At 46.6% G+C, this 19,346-nt stretch overlaps 1 protein-coding gene across 2 annotated transcripts in view; it reads right to left on the bottom strand.

The window, feature by feature from the left end:
* MDGA2 (MAM domain containing glycosylphosphatidylinositol anchor 2) overlaps window positions 1–19,346 on the bottom strand; it is a 662,813-nt gene that overhangs the window by 273,929 nt on the left and 369,538 nt on the right. For both annotated transcript variants that reach the window (XM_077820812.1, XM_077820813.1), the window contains exon 6: window positions 8,106–8,375. In XM_077820812.1, coding sequence (XP_077676938.1) covers window positions 8,106–8,375 — 270 coding nt within the window. The remainder of the gene's footprint in view (window positions 1–8,105; window positions 8,376–19,346) is intronic.

The raw sequence follows: 19,346 nt of genomic DNA, 5'->3' as shown, positions 1-19,346 counted from the left end.
TGCCAGCAGGCTGGCTAACCTAGTGAGGAGGGCTTTAAACTAGGTTCACCGGGGGAAGGAGACCAAAGCCCTGAGGTAAGTGGGAAAGCGGGATACCGGGAGGAAGCACAGGCAGAAATGTCTGTGAGGGGAGGGCTCCTGCCTCATACTGGGAATGAGGGGCGATCAACAGGTTATCTCAAGTGCTTATATACGAATGCACAAAGCCTTGGAAACAAGCAGGGAGAACTGGAGGTCCTGGTGATGTCAAGGAACTATGATGTGATTGGAATCACAGAGACTTGGTGGGATAACTCACATGACTGGAGTACTGTCATGGATGGTTATAAACTGTTCAGGAAGGACAGGCAGGGCAGAAAAGGTGGGGGAGTAGCACTGTATGTAAGGGAGCAGTATGACTGCTCAGAGCTCCGGTACGAAACTGTAGAAAAACCTGAGTGTCTCTGGATTAAGTTTAGAAGTGTGTGCAACAAGAGTGATGTAGTGGTGGGAGTCTGCTATAGACCACCGGACCAGGGGGATGAGGTAGATGAGGCTTTCTTCCGGCAGCTCACGGAAGCTACTAGATCGCATGCCCTGATTCTCATGGGTGACTTTAATTTTCCTGATATCTGCTGGGAGAGCAATACAGCGGCGCACAGACAATCCAGGAAGTTTTTGGAAAGCGTAGGGGACAATTTCCTGGTGCAAGTGCTAGAGGAGCCAACTAGGGGGGGGCGCTTTTCTTGACCTGCTGCTCACAAACCGGGTAGAATTAGTGGGGGAAGCAAAAGTGGATGGGAATCTGGGAGGCAGTGACCATGAGTTGGTTGAGTTCAGGATCCTGACGCAGGGAAGAAAGGTAAGCAGCAGGATACGGACCCTGAACTTCAGGAAAGCAGACTTCGACTCCCTCAGGGAACGGATGGCCAGGATCCCCTGGGGGACTAACTTGAAGGGGAAAGGAGTCCAGGAGAGCTGGCTGTATTTCAAGGAACCCCTGTTGAGGTTACAGGGACAAACCATCCCAATGAGTCGAAAGAATAGTAAATATGGCAGGCGACCAGCTTGGCTTAACGGTGAAATCCTAGCGGATCTTAAACATAAAAAAGAAGCTTACAAGAAGTGGAAGGTTGGACATATGACCTGGGAAGAGTATAAAAATATTGCTCGGGCATGTAGGAATGAAATCAGGAGGGCCAAATCGCACCTGGAGCTGCAGCTAGCGAGAGATGTCAAGAGTAACAAGAAGGGTTTCTTCAGGTATGTTGGCAACAAGAAGAAAGCCAAGGAAAGTGTGGGCCCCTTAATGAATGAGGGAGGCAACCTAGTGACAGAGGATGTGGAAAAAGCTAATGTACTCAATGCTTTTTTTGCCTCTGTTTTCACTAACAAGGTCAGCTCCCAGACTGCTGCGCTGGGCATCACAAAATGGGGAAGTGATGGCCAGCCCTCTGTGGAGATAGAGGTGGTTAGGGACTATTTAGAAAAGCTGGACGTGCACAAGTCCATGGGGCCGGACGAGTTGCATCCGAGAGTGCTGAAGGAATTGGCGGCTGTGATTGCAGAGCCATTGGCCATTATCTTTGAAAACTCATGGCGAACCGGGGAAGTCCCGGATGACTGGAAAAAGGCTAATGTAGTGCCAATCTTTATAAAAGGGAAGAAGGAGGATCCTGGGAACTACAGGCCAGTCAGCCTCACCTCAGTCCCTGGAAAAATCATGGAGCAGGTCCTCAAAGAATCAATCTTGAAGTACTTGCATGAGAGGAAAGTGATCAGGAACAGCCAGCATTGATTCACCAAGGGAAGGTCATGCCTGACTAATCTAATCGCCTTTTATCATGAGTTTACTGGTTCTGTGGATGAAGGGAAAGCAGTGGATGTATTATTTCTTGACTTTAGCAAAGCTTTTGACACGGTCTCCCACAGTATTCTTGTCAGCAAGTTAAGGAAGTATGGGCTGGACGAATGCACTATAAGGTGGGTAGAAAGCTGGCTAGATTGTCGGGCTCAACGGGTAGTGATCAATGGCTCCATGTCTAGTTGGCAGCCGGTGTCAAGTGGAGTGCCCCAGGGGTCGGTCCTGGGGCCGGTTTTGTTCAATATCTTCATAAATGATCTGGAGGATGGTGTGGATTGCACTCTCAGCAAATTTGCGGACGATACTAAACTGGGAGGAGTAGTAGATACGCTGGAGGGGAGGGATAGGATACAGAAGGACCTAGACAAATTGGAGGATTGGGCCAAAAGAAATCTGATGAGGTTCAATAAGGATAAGTGCAGGGTCCTGCACTTAGGACGGAAGAATCCAATGCACCGCTACAGACTAGGGACCGAATGGCTAGGCAGCAGTTCTGCGGAAAAGGACCTGGGGTGACAGTGAACGAGAAGCTGGATATGAGTCAGCAGTGTGCCCTTGTTGCCAAGAAGGCCAATGGCATTTTGGGATGTAAAAGTAGGGGCATAGCGAGCAGATCGAGGGACGTGATCGTCCCCCTCTATTCGACATTGGTGAGGCCTCATCTGGAGTACTGTGTCCAGTTTTGGGCCCCACACTACAAGAAGGATGTGGATAAATTGGAGAGAGTCCAGAGAAGGGCAACAAAAATGATTAGCAAAAAGAAATGGAGTACTTGTGGCACCTTAGAGACTAACCAATTTATTTGAGCATGAGCTTTCGTGAGCTACAGCTCACTTCATCAGATGCATACTGTGGAAACTGCAGCAGACTTTATATATACACAGAGAATATGAAACAATACCTCCTCCCACCCCACTGTCCTGCTGGTAATAGCTTATCTAAAGTAATCGTCAGGTTAGGAAACCTGGATTTGTGCTGGAAATGGCCTAACCTGACGATTACTTTAGATAAGCTATTACCAGCAGGACAGTGGGGTGGGAGGAGGTATTGTTTCATATTCTCTGTGTATATATAAAGTCTGCTGCAGTTTCCACAGTATGCATCTGATGAAGTGAGCTGTAGCTCACGAAAGCTCATGCTCAAATAAATTGGTTAGTCTCTAAGGTGCCACAAGTACTCCTTTTCTTTTTGCGAATACAGACTAACACGGTTGTTACTCTGAAAAATGATTAGGGGTCTAGAACACATGACTTATGAGGAGAGGCTGAGGGAGCTGGGATTGTTTAGCCTGCAGAAGAGAAGAATGAGGCGGGATTTGATAGCTGCTTTCAACTACCTGAAAGGGGGTTCCAAAGAGGATGGCTCTAGACTGTTCTCAATGGTAGCAGATGACAGAACGAGGAGTAATGGTCTCAAGTTGCAGTGGGGGAGGTTTAGATTGGATATTAGGAAAAACTTTTTCACTAAGAGGGTGGTGAAACACTGGAATGCGTTGCCTAGGGAGGTGGTGGAATCTCCTTCCTTGGAAGTTTTTAAGGTCAGGCTTGACAAAGCCCTGGCTGGGATGATTTAACTGGGAATTGGTCCTGCTTCGAGCAGGGGGTTGGACTAGATGACCTTCAGGGGTCCCTTCCAACCCTGATATTCTATGATTCTATCTCACCCAATCAGAGTGTCTGGCCTCAACCAGCGAGTGGCCCAGTCCATCTGTTTCTGGGCAAACGTCCAGGACCGTAACACCCCAGACCATCTAGCAGCCCAAAACTTTTGTGGCTACTTTTCAGTGGATAAGCCCCCACCCCCCATCTAGGAAGGCTGCTTTAACCACCTCATAGTCCAGTGCTTGCTCATCACTTAGAGCCACACAGGCTGCCTGGGCTTCCCCTGTCAAGTTGGGTGCGAGCCATAGGGCCGAGGTTCCCTTCTCTCAGTCTTCAGCCACAGCTACTCTTTCAACAGCGACCAAGAATGAGTCGGGATCATCTGCAGAGCCCATGTCACGGAGGCCTACTGCCTATGCCCACTGCAGGACTCACCGCACCTTGGAGTAGCTGCTGCTGTACGCGAGCTTGCTCTCGAATAAAGGAGTGTTTCTCCAGGTGGTGGGACTGCGGGAAGGCCTGCAGAGTCTTCTGCCTCTCCTTCTGCTGTTCTGCGAGCCACTGCAGGGTCTCCTCCATTGTCCGGACAGCCAAACCTGTGCACCAGCCCCTCTCGAGCAGGTTATCCATGAGCACGGATAAGGCAATTTCTGGGTAAGCCCCCACTTGTGACAGGGTGCAGCCCTCCACGCCTGTCTTCTCACATATGGCTCTGACATCTCTAGTTTGTAACCTGTGTATCTGTGTGTTTGATCAACTGCCACCCTCCTGTGCAGCAATTCTATTCATGGTTCTCAGCATTGCATCGCACGCACACACCCACATGCAGGTGAATTAGGGAAGCAACAATTTTTAATGCGTTTACCTCCACAACACCCTGTGACCTAGGGAAACACTCTTATCCCCATTACACAGAGGGGAAACTGAGGCACAGAAAATAAACAAGGTAACATAGGAAGTCTGTGGCAGAGTAGAGAATTGAACTCAAGTCCCCCGAGTCCCAAACCAATGCAGGAACCATTAGCCCATCCTCTCTCTCTCACTTACTACTCTTGGCTTCTCTTGATCAGTGCACCAAGCTGGATGTTTTGGGATATGGGTCAATAGAGATGAGGATGGACTGACAGAATCATTTTCACTTGTGACCTACATGGAATCTGTTTATAAGGGTTACATCTCAAGGTGGTTGGGTTCTTAAATGAACTGTCTGCTGGGGTTTGGTGACGTCATTTGCAATCATGGGTTTCAAGGCCTGCATTAGAGGACAGGAAGTAGCCATAAATGTGGCTTTTTTATACCATTAGCTGAGAAGAAAGCTGCGAAAATCAAGCCAAGAAAATTGTTGGCGATGAAGACAATGCTGATAGAACTAGCCTCGGACGGTAAAGCCATGGGTCCAGGGTAAATATACAGCAAAATCACCTGGTTTTAAAAAGAATAATCATCCAGACATAGTACAGCTCCAACCCCTGTCCTGGAGTCCCCATGAGAATTGTGGATAATTTGTGGATATACAATTTCATATTTTAAATAAATGTTCCTCTCTGTCCTCGGCTGCTGTGTGGAAATCCAGACACTGAAAAGGAGCATAGATATATAGGGAAAGCAACAAGACAGCATTCAAAGTACTATCCAACACACCCAAAAAACAAACTAAAATCAGATTTTTTTTTCTCAAATCTATTTCAGCTCTGTTAAACTCGGGTATTAATCATAACAAAGGTAAATTAAACTCTGCCAGAGAGAAGGACTTTTTAAGTTGGTCCTGTCCCTTTAAATATGAAAGAAGAAAAATATCATAATAGAGACCAGTGCACTTAAATTATTAAAGTTTATGGGCAAAATTGACCACAGGCATGAGCATATGCAACTTCCCTGACTTCCTGCCACTAGGTGGTGCACCTGGTGATGCCGGAAGAGAATTTGACCAGCTTTTCTGAAATAGAGAAACAAATCTGGAGTAGAATGACTGGGCCATATCATGAGAAGCCAACCTTAACTCATCGCCAGAGGAGCCACTGCCTTTTCACAGTACCTCCTCTCCCCAGCCTCTCCAGCGGACCTCCCTCCACTACCCCGGGGCTCTCTGATCACCCCGCTGCCATTCCTAGGAAAGTTCTGCAGAAGTTAAGAGGGAGGGAAGTTCTTCTCTCTCCCCACCTCGCGTGCAGCCATACAGCAAATGGCCTCGATCAACCACCTAGGTTAGAGGTGGAAAGGCTTCAAGCAACAGCAGAAGTTGGCCCATTCCAAGGAAAGGGGGCCACAGCTGCACCCTTCCGCTGCTGTAGCGTCAGGTAGGCTCCTCTAGTGGTCAGTGTCCCTGGGAACTCCCACCAAGTTGCTGTGCCGAACACAGCCCCCGTTGAGGGGTATGGTTTGCAGCTACAAGTGCAACCCGATGTTTTCTTCAGCCCCTTTTCCTGGAGGGTGGCTGGGCCTTATCTGTCGTTTGCTGGGGTGCTGGTGATTTCTTCCCCACGCCTGACTGAGTTAGGAATGAACTGGGCCAGGCTGCTCTTTAGAAAAGGAAAACCCAGATATGTTTTCAATGATATTTTTCCAGGCATGGGCTCCCGTAAATAAAAATGTACGAGCAGAGTATTATTATCCTCCGACTCCTGACATTGGTTCCTGTGGGGAGCCAAGGACTCCTCTAACGCTGCTTTTTGGGTCAATGAAAATATCGAGATTTCTTTACATGAAAAGCTTTTCCTTCCCTTTTGCTTATTCCAAATGTGCGTTCCTCATTGCCCAGTCTTACGACAGTTGTAAATCCCAGCGAATGAGGGTGGATGCCTGATTCTGGAAATAACACAGCATTTTTGCTTCCGGACAATAAAAGCTTTAAGCCGAATGTCAAAAGATTCCAATGGAATGATCTGACAAATAACGCCGTTGCAACAGCCTAACAAACTCCTACAGAAGCCTGGTGCCATGCTCTCTCCTGGACCTCCCGAACAACGCATACTGCTTCATCGGCCTGTTGGAAAGTATAATATTGCTGGGCACGAAGGAGCAAACAGAGCCTATGCTCTCATGAAATAATTACACCATTGCTCCTTATACAGCAGATTCTCCCGAGTCTGATGAATCACAAGTTATTACTGAAAGCACCCACTGTGTGGGAGTTTATGTTTCCGTACCATTGGCATCTTAGATTATAGAAAATTAGTTTCAACTGAACTATTTGGTTCAGGTAGATTAATCCACCTACCAACCAATAGGAATCTTCCTTCAAACTAATCAGCCATATCTCTGTGGTTAGCCCAGGCTCACACTGCAAGCCAACACAACTCTGCAGATTTAGTTTTCTCCTAGGAGTAATTATTGTGCACAATTTCTTCCTTGTCCCCTTACCTGGATTAAATTATAGGTACCATGGACTCAGGCCTGTTGTAATAACTGGGCTTCAAATTTACCCTAACTGTAAGGTCACCTTTAAAAAGTAAGTGTAAATTCATAAAATGTCATATCAAATATTAATGAAAAAAGTTATAACCCATCAATCTAAATTAATCCAAACAAAAGGAGCTACTAATATAACTCAAAAACTGTGGTAAAATTCTGCCTAGCAACCAAAATAAGTGGCAAATTAAAAATCAGTAAATGAAAACTGTTTTTTTTTAAAACTAAGCCTAAATAATAACCTAAATAATGAGGGGAGGAGCTATTTAGCCTCTCACTCCTGTGGTGGGCCCTTAATGGAAGAGATTTTAGGGAGAACAACTGCTTAGCTACAAAAGCAAACAGTGTGTTTACCAGAGTACTAAGCAAGCTAAAGTTTCTATCGACCAAACCCCAAAACTTGCGTGACACTGTTTAATATTAGCCATTAACTAAGTTATATAAACACCGTTAGCCCATTTATTCCAATACAACAGGCCACAGCACTTGCAGACATGTGATCACATCAGAATATCAGCTTTCAGGGAAACCTCCAAGGTAGTAAGCTTCCCACCCTTGTGGGCGTGAAGAAAAGAATGAACATGTGACCCTGGTGACAACTGCAGAAAGCCTAAAGCATAGAATCATAGAATATCAGGGTTGGAAGGGACCTCAGGTGATCATCTAGTCCACCTCCCTGCTCAAACCAGGACCAATCCCCAATTTTTGCCTCAGATCCCTAAATGGCCCCCTCAAGGATTGAACTCACAACCCTGGGTTTAGCAGGTCAATGCTCAAACCACTGAGCTATCCCTCCCCTCCAACAGGGTGACTGCCCCATGCACCTCAGTGGGGTATAAATTCCAAGAACTGCTCTCTTAGGGGCTCCTGCCAACGCCACCCCAGCAGAGGACTCCATATGTGGCTGGAGAAAAATGCAGAAGGTCCGGCCAGCCTGCCCACAGATAGCATCCAACAGGACTGGAGGCCTCTGGCTGCTTGTCCTCCCTTTTCAAGGGGCGAGGCAGTGGGGCCCCAGCTGCTACTCCTTGGCAGGCCCTCAGGGCTGGACTACAGAGGTAGTCAGGGTGTGCCTAAACCCCAGTTGAAACTGCATTGATCCAGTACTGATTTATTCCTTATGTTGTTATAAATGGCCAACACCGTGCTTGGCACAGTAGGAAACAAATTTACAGGCAGCCACCCTGCCAAAGAGGAATGAAGGAGAGTTAGCCCTCAAAGGAGCATGTTGAGAGCATCCAAGCCCAACTTACCTCTTACAATGATGTTGGTGGACTTTTTTGCAGGGTTCCCCACGTTATTATTGGCAATGCAGCTGTACGTGCCGGCGTCATCCGAAGCCACGGCCGGGATCGTCAAGGTCCCGCCGTTCAGCCCAGTTTTTTCAGGCAGGGCTCCAATGGATCTCACCCAGGTAAGAGTGGGTGCCGGCTCGCCTCCCGTCGTCACACAGACCAAGGTGATGGCCTCGCCGGGGTTCACCACGATGGGGTCGTCCACCAGGAGCTTAATTGATGGAGACGCTGGAAAAGATGGGAGAGAGACATGTTGTTCGGAGGCTGACAGCCCTATTTCTGTATCTGACACACCACACCAGCTGAGGTCAGCAGAGCCGCTACATATAAACCAGCACGGCTGCTGGCCGGGTGCTCTCTGAGAGCATGTCTACATTGCTGTCAGAGGTGTGGCTGCAGACACACCCTTTGATCTAGCTAGCTTGAATAGCAATAGCCAGGAAGCTTCAGCAGCATGGACTGTACAAGCCCACCTGGGAGTCTCGTAAGTGCGCAAGGGGCTTCAGCACTATTGTTATTCAAGCTAGCTAGGTGGGAGCTAGCTCAGGTGCACCTACACCTGTGATTGCAGAGCAGGGGTCCTCGATTTTGGAACTTACTGCCCACTTAGGGGCGCCAGAGCCTAGATCTGGGAATGCTGCAAGCCTACCATCATGCCCCTTTGGGTAGAGTCGTTGCGGAGGGCAGGGGTCGAGGCATATCTACTTGCAGGTGGCCATCGTCTATGTTTTTTTTTGCAAGGATCAATTTAAGAGATAGATGCCCAGAGCACTGGATCTTAAATATGGAGCCAATGTCTAGAAATGCTACAGCGGCACAGGGATTCTTCCATCACTGGAGTGAATCCACCTCCCCGAGAGACAGCAGCTAGGTTGACAGAAGAATTCTTAGCACTGTCTACGCTGAGGCTTAGGTTGACTTAACTATGTCTGTTGCAGGGGGTGAATTTTTCACACCCCTCAGTGACGTAGCTGGTTCAGCCTAGCTTTTTAGTGTAGGCTAGCTCTGAGGGGAATTCGTTATTAGCATTCCTGTTATTCAACACAGAAAGCACGGCCTTCTCCATTCTCCAAATCCTGCCAGCAAACAGCATCCTCCCTCTACAAGACACCCGTTGAAACCCCAGGCCCTCCATGTCTGAATCTGGGCTGACAGTGATTTAACAAACAACAATACGTTTCATGCTGGGCAAGACCATTGCTTGATGCTCCTGCACAGGGGAGCAAAGGGGCACACGGCACCCCCTTACTCTCCCGAACAGCTACGCGACCCACACGTGGGGGAGAGCAGGGCCGCTGACCCCTTTCTGGCGCCGCTGGGTGGGGAGAGGCCAGTGCAAGGAGCAGGCACACAGATGAAGTCACCTGCTCACGCGCTCCAGCAGATTCCCCTGCTCCTGGAGCAGAGCCATCACAGTTCACCCCCTGATCTGCTCTGGTGCAACACAGCTGGGCTTGCTCAGGCCTGTGCCGACAGGCGCATTCGCACCCACAGAAGAGCTGCACTGATTTCTGCACCCTTCTTATTGGGCTATGAAGGGAAATTCCATCAAACAGTGGCACTAAACAGAAGGAATCCTGTGCAAAATGTTTGGAAAGAACAAGACAAGAGTGAAGGTAAATATCTCGCTCAGATCCTAGGTATCACAAGCTACTATCTACGAAAGAAGAGGGCTTTTTATTCTGATTTGGAGAAATTAACTATATAAATATTAAAGGAACATCATAATTGGGCTTGGCAAAATTGGGTTTTTATTTTTTAAAATAACGTTGAGAGATTTATTTTTAAGCTTTTTTTTCAATTTAAATTTTCACTGTGAAACATTCTGGGTTTTAATATTTTTTCTCTTTTTATCAATTTACATTTTCACAGTTGTAGGAACTCCTGGGAGGGTCGGACAATAATTATTTAAGGGCAACAGATGTTGAGAGTCAAAAAAATAGGAAGTTTTCTCCCCATTAAAGCACAAACTGTCAACATCACAAGTCAAAATCTACAAAGCAAATATCCTAACTCAAACGCTGAGTTCTTAAGCAGCATTTTTCTTACTTTGCCTAACTGTATATTTAGATGACCATAAATGGAAATAGGTTTGTCATTTTGCTTGTGTACGGTGAAATCGATGTGTATCAACATTTTACCTATAAAAATCTAATCGTTCCAGGACAGTATGACAGGCAGGACAAGCAGCAGCACCTCCGAGCCCAATTATGGACCCCACTGTGCCAGGCGCTGTACAAAGACAGAACAAGAAGATGGTACCTCTCCCAAAGAGCTGCAAATCTAAGACAAGTGACAAAAATGGATATAGCCAGAGAGGAAAGTACAAGAAACAATGAGACAACATTGTCTAAACAGATCAGACAGACACAGGGTGAGGAAGGGGTAGGACACACAAGCAGCATGAAGAATGTGACGGTGGGAAATGTGGTGTTAATTCTACAATTTGGGGAGGTCGGGGGTTATTTTGGAAGGGATCAGCTAAAAGAGGAGAATGAGGGGAGAAGAGGTGACATGATTACAGTTAAGGCTACATTTTAGTCACGGTATTTTTATTAAAAGTCGTGGACAGGGAGGGAGGAAGTAGATAACAGAAGGGGAAGCCACATGGTTGAGTGGGCAGGGGATGGGTGGCTGGCAGCAGAGGGAGGTGAGAATGTAGAGATGCCTGGTGGGTGGGGAAGAGTGAGGCTGGGCCGTGGGACCGGCATGCAGGTCCGGGGGAGAGCAGGAGATGAGGAACAAAGCGGGTGAGTAGCCAGTTGGGACGTACATAGAGTGCCGAGCGTTGGGGTCCTGCTGTGTCAGGAGACATCCATGTACACACATGAGAATCACATGCCCTGACTCTGTACCTCTTCACACGCCCGTCACTGCGGGTCTTATGTTTTGGGGGCGGAAGTGAGAATCGGAGTGGGCACCTCCCGGTCCACGATGCTGGGCACAGCTTTTCTGGCAGGTACCTCTGTGCAGTACCTGCTAGAATTCAGCCGGGGAGCTGGAAGTGCACTGGTCGGGTGTCAGTCAATATTGGTGCGGCTTGATCACTGCCATTTTCCTTTCCATGCCGAGGCTAAAGTTAGCTCCAGAAGGACTTGTGCAAAGAACTGCCTCTGCCCTACTCTCTCTAAACGTCCGCCGGGAACAGCAGAACCGCAGCCGATGCTTCACCACTTAGAACACAAGATGAAAGCGTTGACAACGTCAACCCAAACGACGGCTGCTGTTACCATAATGGCCTCATCAACCCTTAGATGAAAGGAGACCCCTGGCTGTGCTTCAGACAGAGAGACACAGAGAGCGGCTGATGGGATAAAAAAGCTGTGAAACGACCCTCTCATGCCGGCATCTCATTCTAAATAGCACGTACGTGGAAATCCTGATCTGAATTCGGCGATTGGCTTCTGCTCACACGGCACGGCAGACTCCGCTAGAATGCATTCCACCCAAATCTAGAAGCTTGTTCAAATGCTGGCTTCAAAGGCCTGATTTACAGTCGAGACAGCCAAGAAACTCGGAGGTCATGCTAAAGGTCTAGTCTTCCTTCAGACCACCCTGGGGCACCCCCGGGTCAAATTCTGCTCTGTGATGTAAATGGAGGATGACTGTAAAGCAACAGTGACATCAACGGGCCACGCCCATGCTATCCATGTCTGTCGGACTCCATCGCTATCTAGCACCCTATGGTAAAGCAGCGGTGAATCAGCACCTGCGACTGAATGGAGTTCGTGTAGCTCTACAGTGGAGTAAGGGGGGCCTCATTTGGTCTAGTATGCAGTATGTTGGATATACCCCACCGCAAAGCTGCCAGGTTCTGGCCTGGGGATAAGCTGATTAGCAACCGTGCTAAAGGGGGATATAGAATTACCTTGCAAACCTGCCCATCTCCTGCTATTCCTGCTGCCAGCGTGAGGTTTGCCATACACCCAGGGAGCACAGCCTGCTCCTCTCTCTCAGTCAGTCCAGTCACCAGCAATCCATTCACAGCCAGACACACCCGGCCAAGAATGGGAGCGGGGGCTCGTCACGGGAGCGAGCGCTCTTCATGTGTCGGGGGGAAAGCAGGGAGCTCCTGCCCCTGGTCTGTGCTCTGCTCTGCTTGGGTGCTTGGAAAGGGAGAGAGAGAGAGAGAGAGAGAGAGAGAAATGGACTTGTAGGGAATGACTGGGGGCAGGGAGGGCTCACCAGAGCCTGGAGGCAGGCAGAGGAAAAGCTCTCACTGCTAGACACCAACAGCAAGAGTGGGAGCAAGCCTGCGTTTCCAGAGACACCCTGGACATGTCAGAGAGGGCTGAGAACACAGCTTCAGCCTGAACTCAGAGTTTTGGCTTGTGCGATTTAATTTCCATTGTTTTCTTTTTTAATGTAATGTGAAAAAAGAGCCGATAAGCTAACCAACTGTACACCTGTGAAATGCTCTGGGGCTTCAGAGGGGGGATGGTTTAGTGGTTTGAGCACTGGCCTGCTTAAACCCAGGGTTGTGAGTTCAATCCCTTGAGGGGGGCATTTAGGGATCTGGGGCAAAAATTGGGGATTGGTTCTGCTTTGAGCAGGGGGTTGGACTAGATGACCTCCTGAGGTCCCTTCCAACCCTGATATGCTATGATTCAGGGACCCTGATCCACTGGAGATAGGAAGGGAAAGGACCTCTTGCTTCTCCCACAGTGCCCCCCCCATTTGTCAGTCAAAGAAGCACCTGAGGAGGGGGAACGTCTTGCTAGGTGTTGAGTGCCTATGAGCTCAGCCAGAGGTGAAAGTAAGCCGGTACGGTCCGGTACTCTGTGCCGGACCAGACCGGCTTCCCCGGTGATTTAAAGGGCCCGGTGCTCCTGCCACTGCGGGGAGCCCGGGGCCCTTTAAAGCACCGCCCACGCCCTGCTGCCGGAGCCCCGGGGTAGCGGTGGCAGGGCTCTCATGCTAATTTAAAGGGCCCAGAGCTCCGTGGCAGCCGGAGCCCCAGACCCTTTAATTTGCCCCTGAGCTCTCAGCCACCCCTGCAGCTGATAGCTCCAGGGTGATTTAAAGGCCACGCCTCTTCTGTTTGAGGCCACGCCCCCCTCAGGACTCCAGCGTATCGGTAAGTCCTTTAAGTTACTTTCACCCCTGTGCTCAGCCCCTCACAGGACTAGAGCCCCATCTTGTTACTCTTGTCCATGAGTTGGACATGCAAAGCTTTGAAGTAGGGAGGATAATGGTCTCATGGTTAAGGCACTTGACTGGGTCTCAGGAGATCTGGGTCAATTCCCAGATCTGTGTGACCTTAGGCAAGTCACTTAGGGCCAACTTTTCCAAGGGTTTTGATGAAGATAGGCACCTAGTGGGGTTTTCAAAAAGCTGAGGTGCCAAACTCTAACTGAGCTCATTGCTTTTGAAAATCCCACTGGGCACCTACCTGCAACTTTGGGCTTCTAAAAACATTTGAAAATCTACCCTTTATTCTCTCTGTGCCTCAGCCCCCTTCTGTAAAAGGGGGATAGTAGTACTTTAACGGTCTGCCTTATCTATTTAGATTGTCAAGTCTCTGGGGCAGAGACTGTCTCTTACTACACACATCGTAAGACTGGACTGTGGAACTCATTGCCACTGGAAGGTGTTGAGGCCAAGAACTCAGCAAGGTTATAAAATGGATTGGCCATCCGCATGACTGACAAGAATATCCAGCGTTATTAGAACTAATGATGGCAAATGATATGGAAGGGATATTAAACCTCAAGTTTCCAGGCTTCAACTAATCTTTAACTATTAGAGACTGAGACCTAACATGAGGGACAGATTAATCTACATCATCTTACTGCAGGGCTCTTACACCTTCCTCTGAAACACCTGGTACTGGTCCTATCAGAGACAGACCTTAAATCTGATGGTAATTCTTTCCCTTGTTCCTATATCCTATGCATCTATACAGAGCCTAGCAAAACGGGGTGCTAATCTCAGCTAGGGCCTCTAATACAACTGCAACACAAACAGTAATATTGGTTTATGGAGAGAAAACAGCACAGGATTTAGCTGGATTACCTCCATTTGGCATCAGCAGCAAAAAGACCTCTCTGAAAGGTTGACTATTACTTTAGTTTTGAAATAATAAATACAATTTTATATTATTCTCAGTCATATTATGTATCGGCATTCAAAAAATTAGACTTTCAAAAAACATGTTTTCAGGCTTAAAGTAATTACATGCTCATCACAGAAGAGAACTTGAACAAGGTCCCAGTCGGGAATATCATCTGAAAAGAAGCATATTCCAGTGACAGCAAGCAGCTAATTCATTCCTCCACTATAGATTTTATTCCTTAAATGACTAAAAGATATATTTTCCCAGACTATGCCATTTGGACAGCGTCCATGTTTCCATAGGTTTCTTTTCACCTGAAAAGCACTTTAAAAATCTAAGCACTTTGAGGTCTAAAGAACACAGCAGGCAGTTGAATAATTAAAAGCAAAGACACATGAAAACGCTACCACAAGTTATGTCTGCTAGTCAGGTTTGCGCTCTCATCCAAAGGCCAGTTACTATGTATGGCATGATAGTTATTTAAGGCTGTCAAAAAATCCCACTGGAATTTTCCGATTCAAAGAAAATACAGGGAAATCAAATGTAAAAAAAAATATTGCTCATTATAGTTCCGCATTTAACATGTGCCATAGAATCATAGGAGATTGGGGTTGGAAGAGACCTCAGGAGGTCATCTAGTCCAACCCCCTGCTCAAAGCAGGACCAACCCCAACTAAATCATCCCAGCCAGGGCTTTGTCAAGTCGGGCCCTAAACACCTCTAAGGATGGAGGTTCCACCACCTCCCTAGGGAACCCATTGCACCCTCATAGTGAAACAGTGTTTCCTAATATCCAGCCAAGACCTCCCCCGCTGGAACTTGAGACCATTGCTCCTTGTTCTGTCACCTGCCACCACTGAGAACAGCCGAGCTCCATCCTCTTTGGAACCCCCCCCCCCAGGTAGTTGAAGGCTGCTGTCAAATCCCCCCTCACTCTTCTCTTCTGCAGACTAAACAAGCCCAGTGCCCTCAACCTCTCCACTCCATGTTAAAACCTGTCTAAAAATTTCAAGTTATAAACCCTGATTCTAAAACGGTTTAGAGATCTAGAGATCTAGAGATCAGCTCAGCATTTGGGTAAAATATCCCCAACCTGTGGTCAAACCCCCACTCAAAATTCAAACAATTTCTGAAGAGTCTCAACACAGGTTTGCTTAATGCAGTTTCTTCAGTGTTTTCCATTTTGATCTGTATATGCCCCTGCTTTGCCTGGTCTCTGGACCATTCACTATTTTACATGCAACCCTGCCATCCCCCCTCTTATTCATCTCCTTTCTAGACTAAACAGTCCCAGGTTGTCAAGGTTCCTCCCCCACTCTGAACTCTAGGGTACAGATGTGGGGACCTGCATGAAAAAACCTCCTAAGCTTATCTTTACCAGCTTAGGTCAAAACTTCCCCAAGGTACAAAATATTCCCCCCGTTGTCCTTGGACTGGCCGCTACCACCACCAAACAAATACTGGTTACTGGGGAAGAGCTGTTTGGACGCGTCTTTCCCCCCAAAATACTTCCCAAAACCCTGCACCCCACTTCCTGGACAAGGTTTGGTAAAAAGCCTCACCAATTTGCCTAGGTGACTACAGACCCAGACCCTTGGATCTTAAGAACAATGAACAATCCTCCCAACACTTACACCCCCCCTTTCCTGGGAAATGTTGGATAAAAAGCCTCACCAATTTGCATAGGTGACCACAGACCCAAACCCTTGGATCTGAGAACAATGAAAAAGCATTCAGTTTTTTACAAGAAGACTTTTAATAAAAAATAGAAGTAAATAGAAATAAAGAAATCCCCCCTGTAAAATCAGGATGGTAGATATCTTACAGGGTAATTAGATTCAAAAACATAGAGAACCCCTCTAGGCAAAACCTTAAGTTACAAAAAAGATACACAGACAGAAATAGTTATTCTATTCAGCACAATTCTTTTCTCAGCCATTTAAAGAAATCATAATCTAACACATACCTAGCTAGATTACTTACTAAAAGTTCTAAGACTCCATTCCTGTTCTGTCCCCTGCAAAAGCAGCATACAGACAGACACAGACCCTTTGTTTCTCTCCCTCCTCCCAGCTTTTGAAAGTATCTTGTCTCCTCATTGGTCATTTTGGTCAGGTGCCAGCGAGGTTACCTTTAGCTTCTTAACCCTTTACAGGTGAGAGGAGCTTTCCCCTGGCCAGGAGGGATTTCAAAGGGGTTTACCCTTCCCTTTATATTTATGACACAGGTTTTTCACTCCCTCCACTTCCATGAAACTACATCAGTTGGCAGCAGCTGAGGATCTAACTAAAAAAACCTGATTTGTGCATTCGCACGCATGAACACACACATGCACACACCCGGTTTATTTTTCCTTTTTTAGAATTAAAGAGTATTGGACACAATGATTTAAAAATATTGAGGAGCTCTACTAACTAAAATGTGATGCCCCCTTGAAAAAAGTTCTGCCCAAGAGCTGCACACAGGCTAAACCTCTACGACGCTGCAGAAGACATAGACAATGCATATTAAAACCATTTTTGAAAGGTTTCCAATGGAATGTCGCTGGCCAAAATGGAGCCAGCCAGCAAGCCTCCACGCTGCTTTCAAAGCTTTGCTTTGGTTTAGGATTGTTTTAGATAAAGATCTAGATCTCAATGTCAGCCTTAAAGAAAAGGAGGACTTGTGGCACCTTCGAGACTAACACATTTATTTGAGCATAAGCTTTCGTGAGCTACAGCTCACTTCATCGGATGCATTCAGTGGAAAATACAGTGGGGAGATTTATATACACAGAGAACATGAAACAACGGGTGTTACCATACACACTGTAACCAGAGTGATCACTTAAGGTGAGCTATTACCAGCAGGAGAGCCGGGGTGGGGTGGGGTGGAGACGGACGGACCTTTTGTAGTGATCATCAAGGTGGGCCATTCCCAGCAGTTGACAAGAACGTTTGAGGAACAGTGGGGGGGGGGGGGGAATAAACATGGGGAAATAGTTTTACTTCGTGTAATGACCCATCCACTCCCAGTCTCTATTCAAGCCTAAGTTAATTGTATCCAGTTTGCAAATTAATTCCAATTCAGCAGTCTCTTGTTGGAGTCTGTTTTTGAAGTTTTTTTGTTTTTCCACTGAATGCATCCGATGAAGTGAGCTGTAGCTCACGAAAGCTTATGCTCTAATAAATTTGTTAGTCTCTAAGGTGCCACAAGTCCTCCTTTTCTTTTTGTGAATACAGACTAACAGGGCTGCTACTCTGAAATCAGCCTTAAAGGAGTAATATCAGATTACTCAGCATGAAGTACTCAGTGAAGTGTCAAGTGTTTGTTACATTTCTGAGCTCTGGGCTTCACTTCCAGTATAGGCAAAGCTTTAAACGGAGTGACAATCTGCCCTCCAGTAGCTTTTTTTTTTTTTAAGTCTTTAATACTACCAACAGTCAGTCAATAATTTATGATTATTCATATTATAAGACATTTACCTATCACCCTCTATTTACTGAGTACTTTCTGCCCCTATATGCTATGCCTGCCCCTCTGGGCTTATCAGCAAAACTGAATTGGCAGGGGACCATACACAGATAGAATGGAAGCATATTCTGATCAGTGACTCGGTGCTGATATTCTCTGAACCAAAGAGAAAAACTAGGTCTCTACTGATACTTATGATGATTGCCTTAGATAGATATTGCTTTAGAGGGTAAAGGTGCTTCTCTTACTAGATCACATGCTGCTAGATCAATGACACCTGAATCAAAAGCATGTTAATAAAAACATAAGAATGGCTGCACTGGGTCCAGTGCCAGATGCTCCGAGGGAATGAATAGAACAGGGCAATTTTCAAGTGATCCATCACCTGTTGTCCAGTCCTCGCTTCTTGCAGTCAAAGGTTTAGGGACACCCAGAACATGAGGTTACATCCCTGATCATCTTGGCTAATAGCCATTGATGGACCTATTCTACAGAAACCTATGTAATCATTTTTTAATCCATTTATACTTTTGGCCTTTACAACATCCTTGGCAACAAGTTCCACAGGGTGACTGTGCATTGTGTGAAGAAGGACTTCCTTATGTTTGTTTTAAATCTACTGCCTATTAATTTCATTGCCCTTCTCTGTATCTTTTCCAATTCTGACATATCTTTTCTGAGACAGGGTGACCAGAGCTGGACACAGCATTCAAGATGTTGATGGATTTCCATAGTGATATTTTCTGTGTTATTATCTATCCCTTTCCTTGGGATTCCCAACATTCTTTTACCTTTTTTGAGAGCCTCTGCACACTGAGCAGATGTTTTCAGACAACTATCCATGACGACTCTGAGATCTCTTTCGTTAGTGATAACAGCTCATTTAGACCCCATCATTTTGTATGTACGGTTGGGATTATGTTTTCTAATGTGCATTGCTTTGCATTTATCAACATTGAATTTCATCTGCCATTTTGTTGCCCAGTCATCCAGTTTTGTGAAATCCTTCTGTAAATCTTCACGGTCTACTTGGGATCTAACTAAATTAAGTAATTTTGTAGCACTTGCAAAAAGAAAAGGAGGACTTGTGGCACCTTAGAGACTAACAAATTTATTAGAACATAAGCTTTTGTGAGCTACAGCTCACTTCATCGGATGCATACAGTGGAAAATACAGTGGGGAGATTTTATATACACAGAGAACATGAAACCATGGGTGTTACCATACACATTGTAATGACAGTGATCAGGTAAGGTGAGCTATTACCAGCAGGAGAGCGGGAGGGGGGAGGGGGACACACCTTTTGTAGTGATAATCAAGGTGGGCCATTTCCAGCAGTTGACAAGAACACTGGGGGGATAAATAAACAAGGGGAAATAGTTTTACTTTGTGTAATGACCCATCCACTCCCAGTCTTTATTCAAGCCTAAGTTAATTGTATCCAGTTTGCAAATTAATTCCAATTAATTAATTCCAAATTAATTCCAACACCTACAAGATCTCTATCAAGTGTTCTTACAACTACAATACCCACCTGCGGAAGTGAAGAAACAGATTGACACCGCCAGAAGAGTACCCAGAAGTCACCTACTACAGGACAGGCCCAACAAAGAAAATAACAGAACGCCACTAGCCGTCACCTTCAGCCCCCAACTAAAACCTCTCCAGCACATCATCAAGGATCTACAAC

This window comes from Eretmochelys imbricata, chromosome 6, assembly GCF_965152235.1.
Source record: "Eretmochelys imbricata isolate rEreImb1 chromosome 6, rEreImb1.hap1, whole genome shotgun sequence".
NCBI lineage: Eukaryota > Metazoa > Chordata > Testudines > Cheloniidae > Eretmochelys > Eretmochelys imbricata.
Note: the sequence above shows the minus strand (reverse complement) of the source record. Positions and strands in the feature narration are given on the sequence as shown.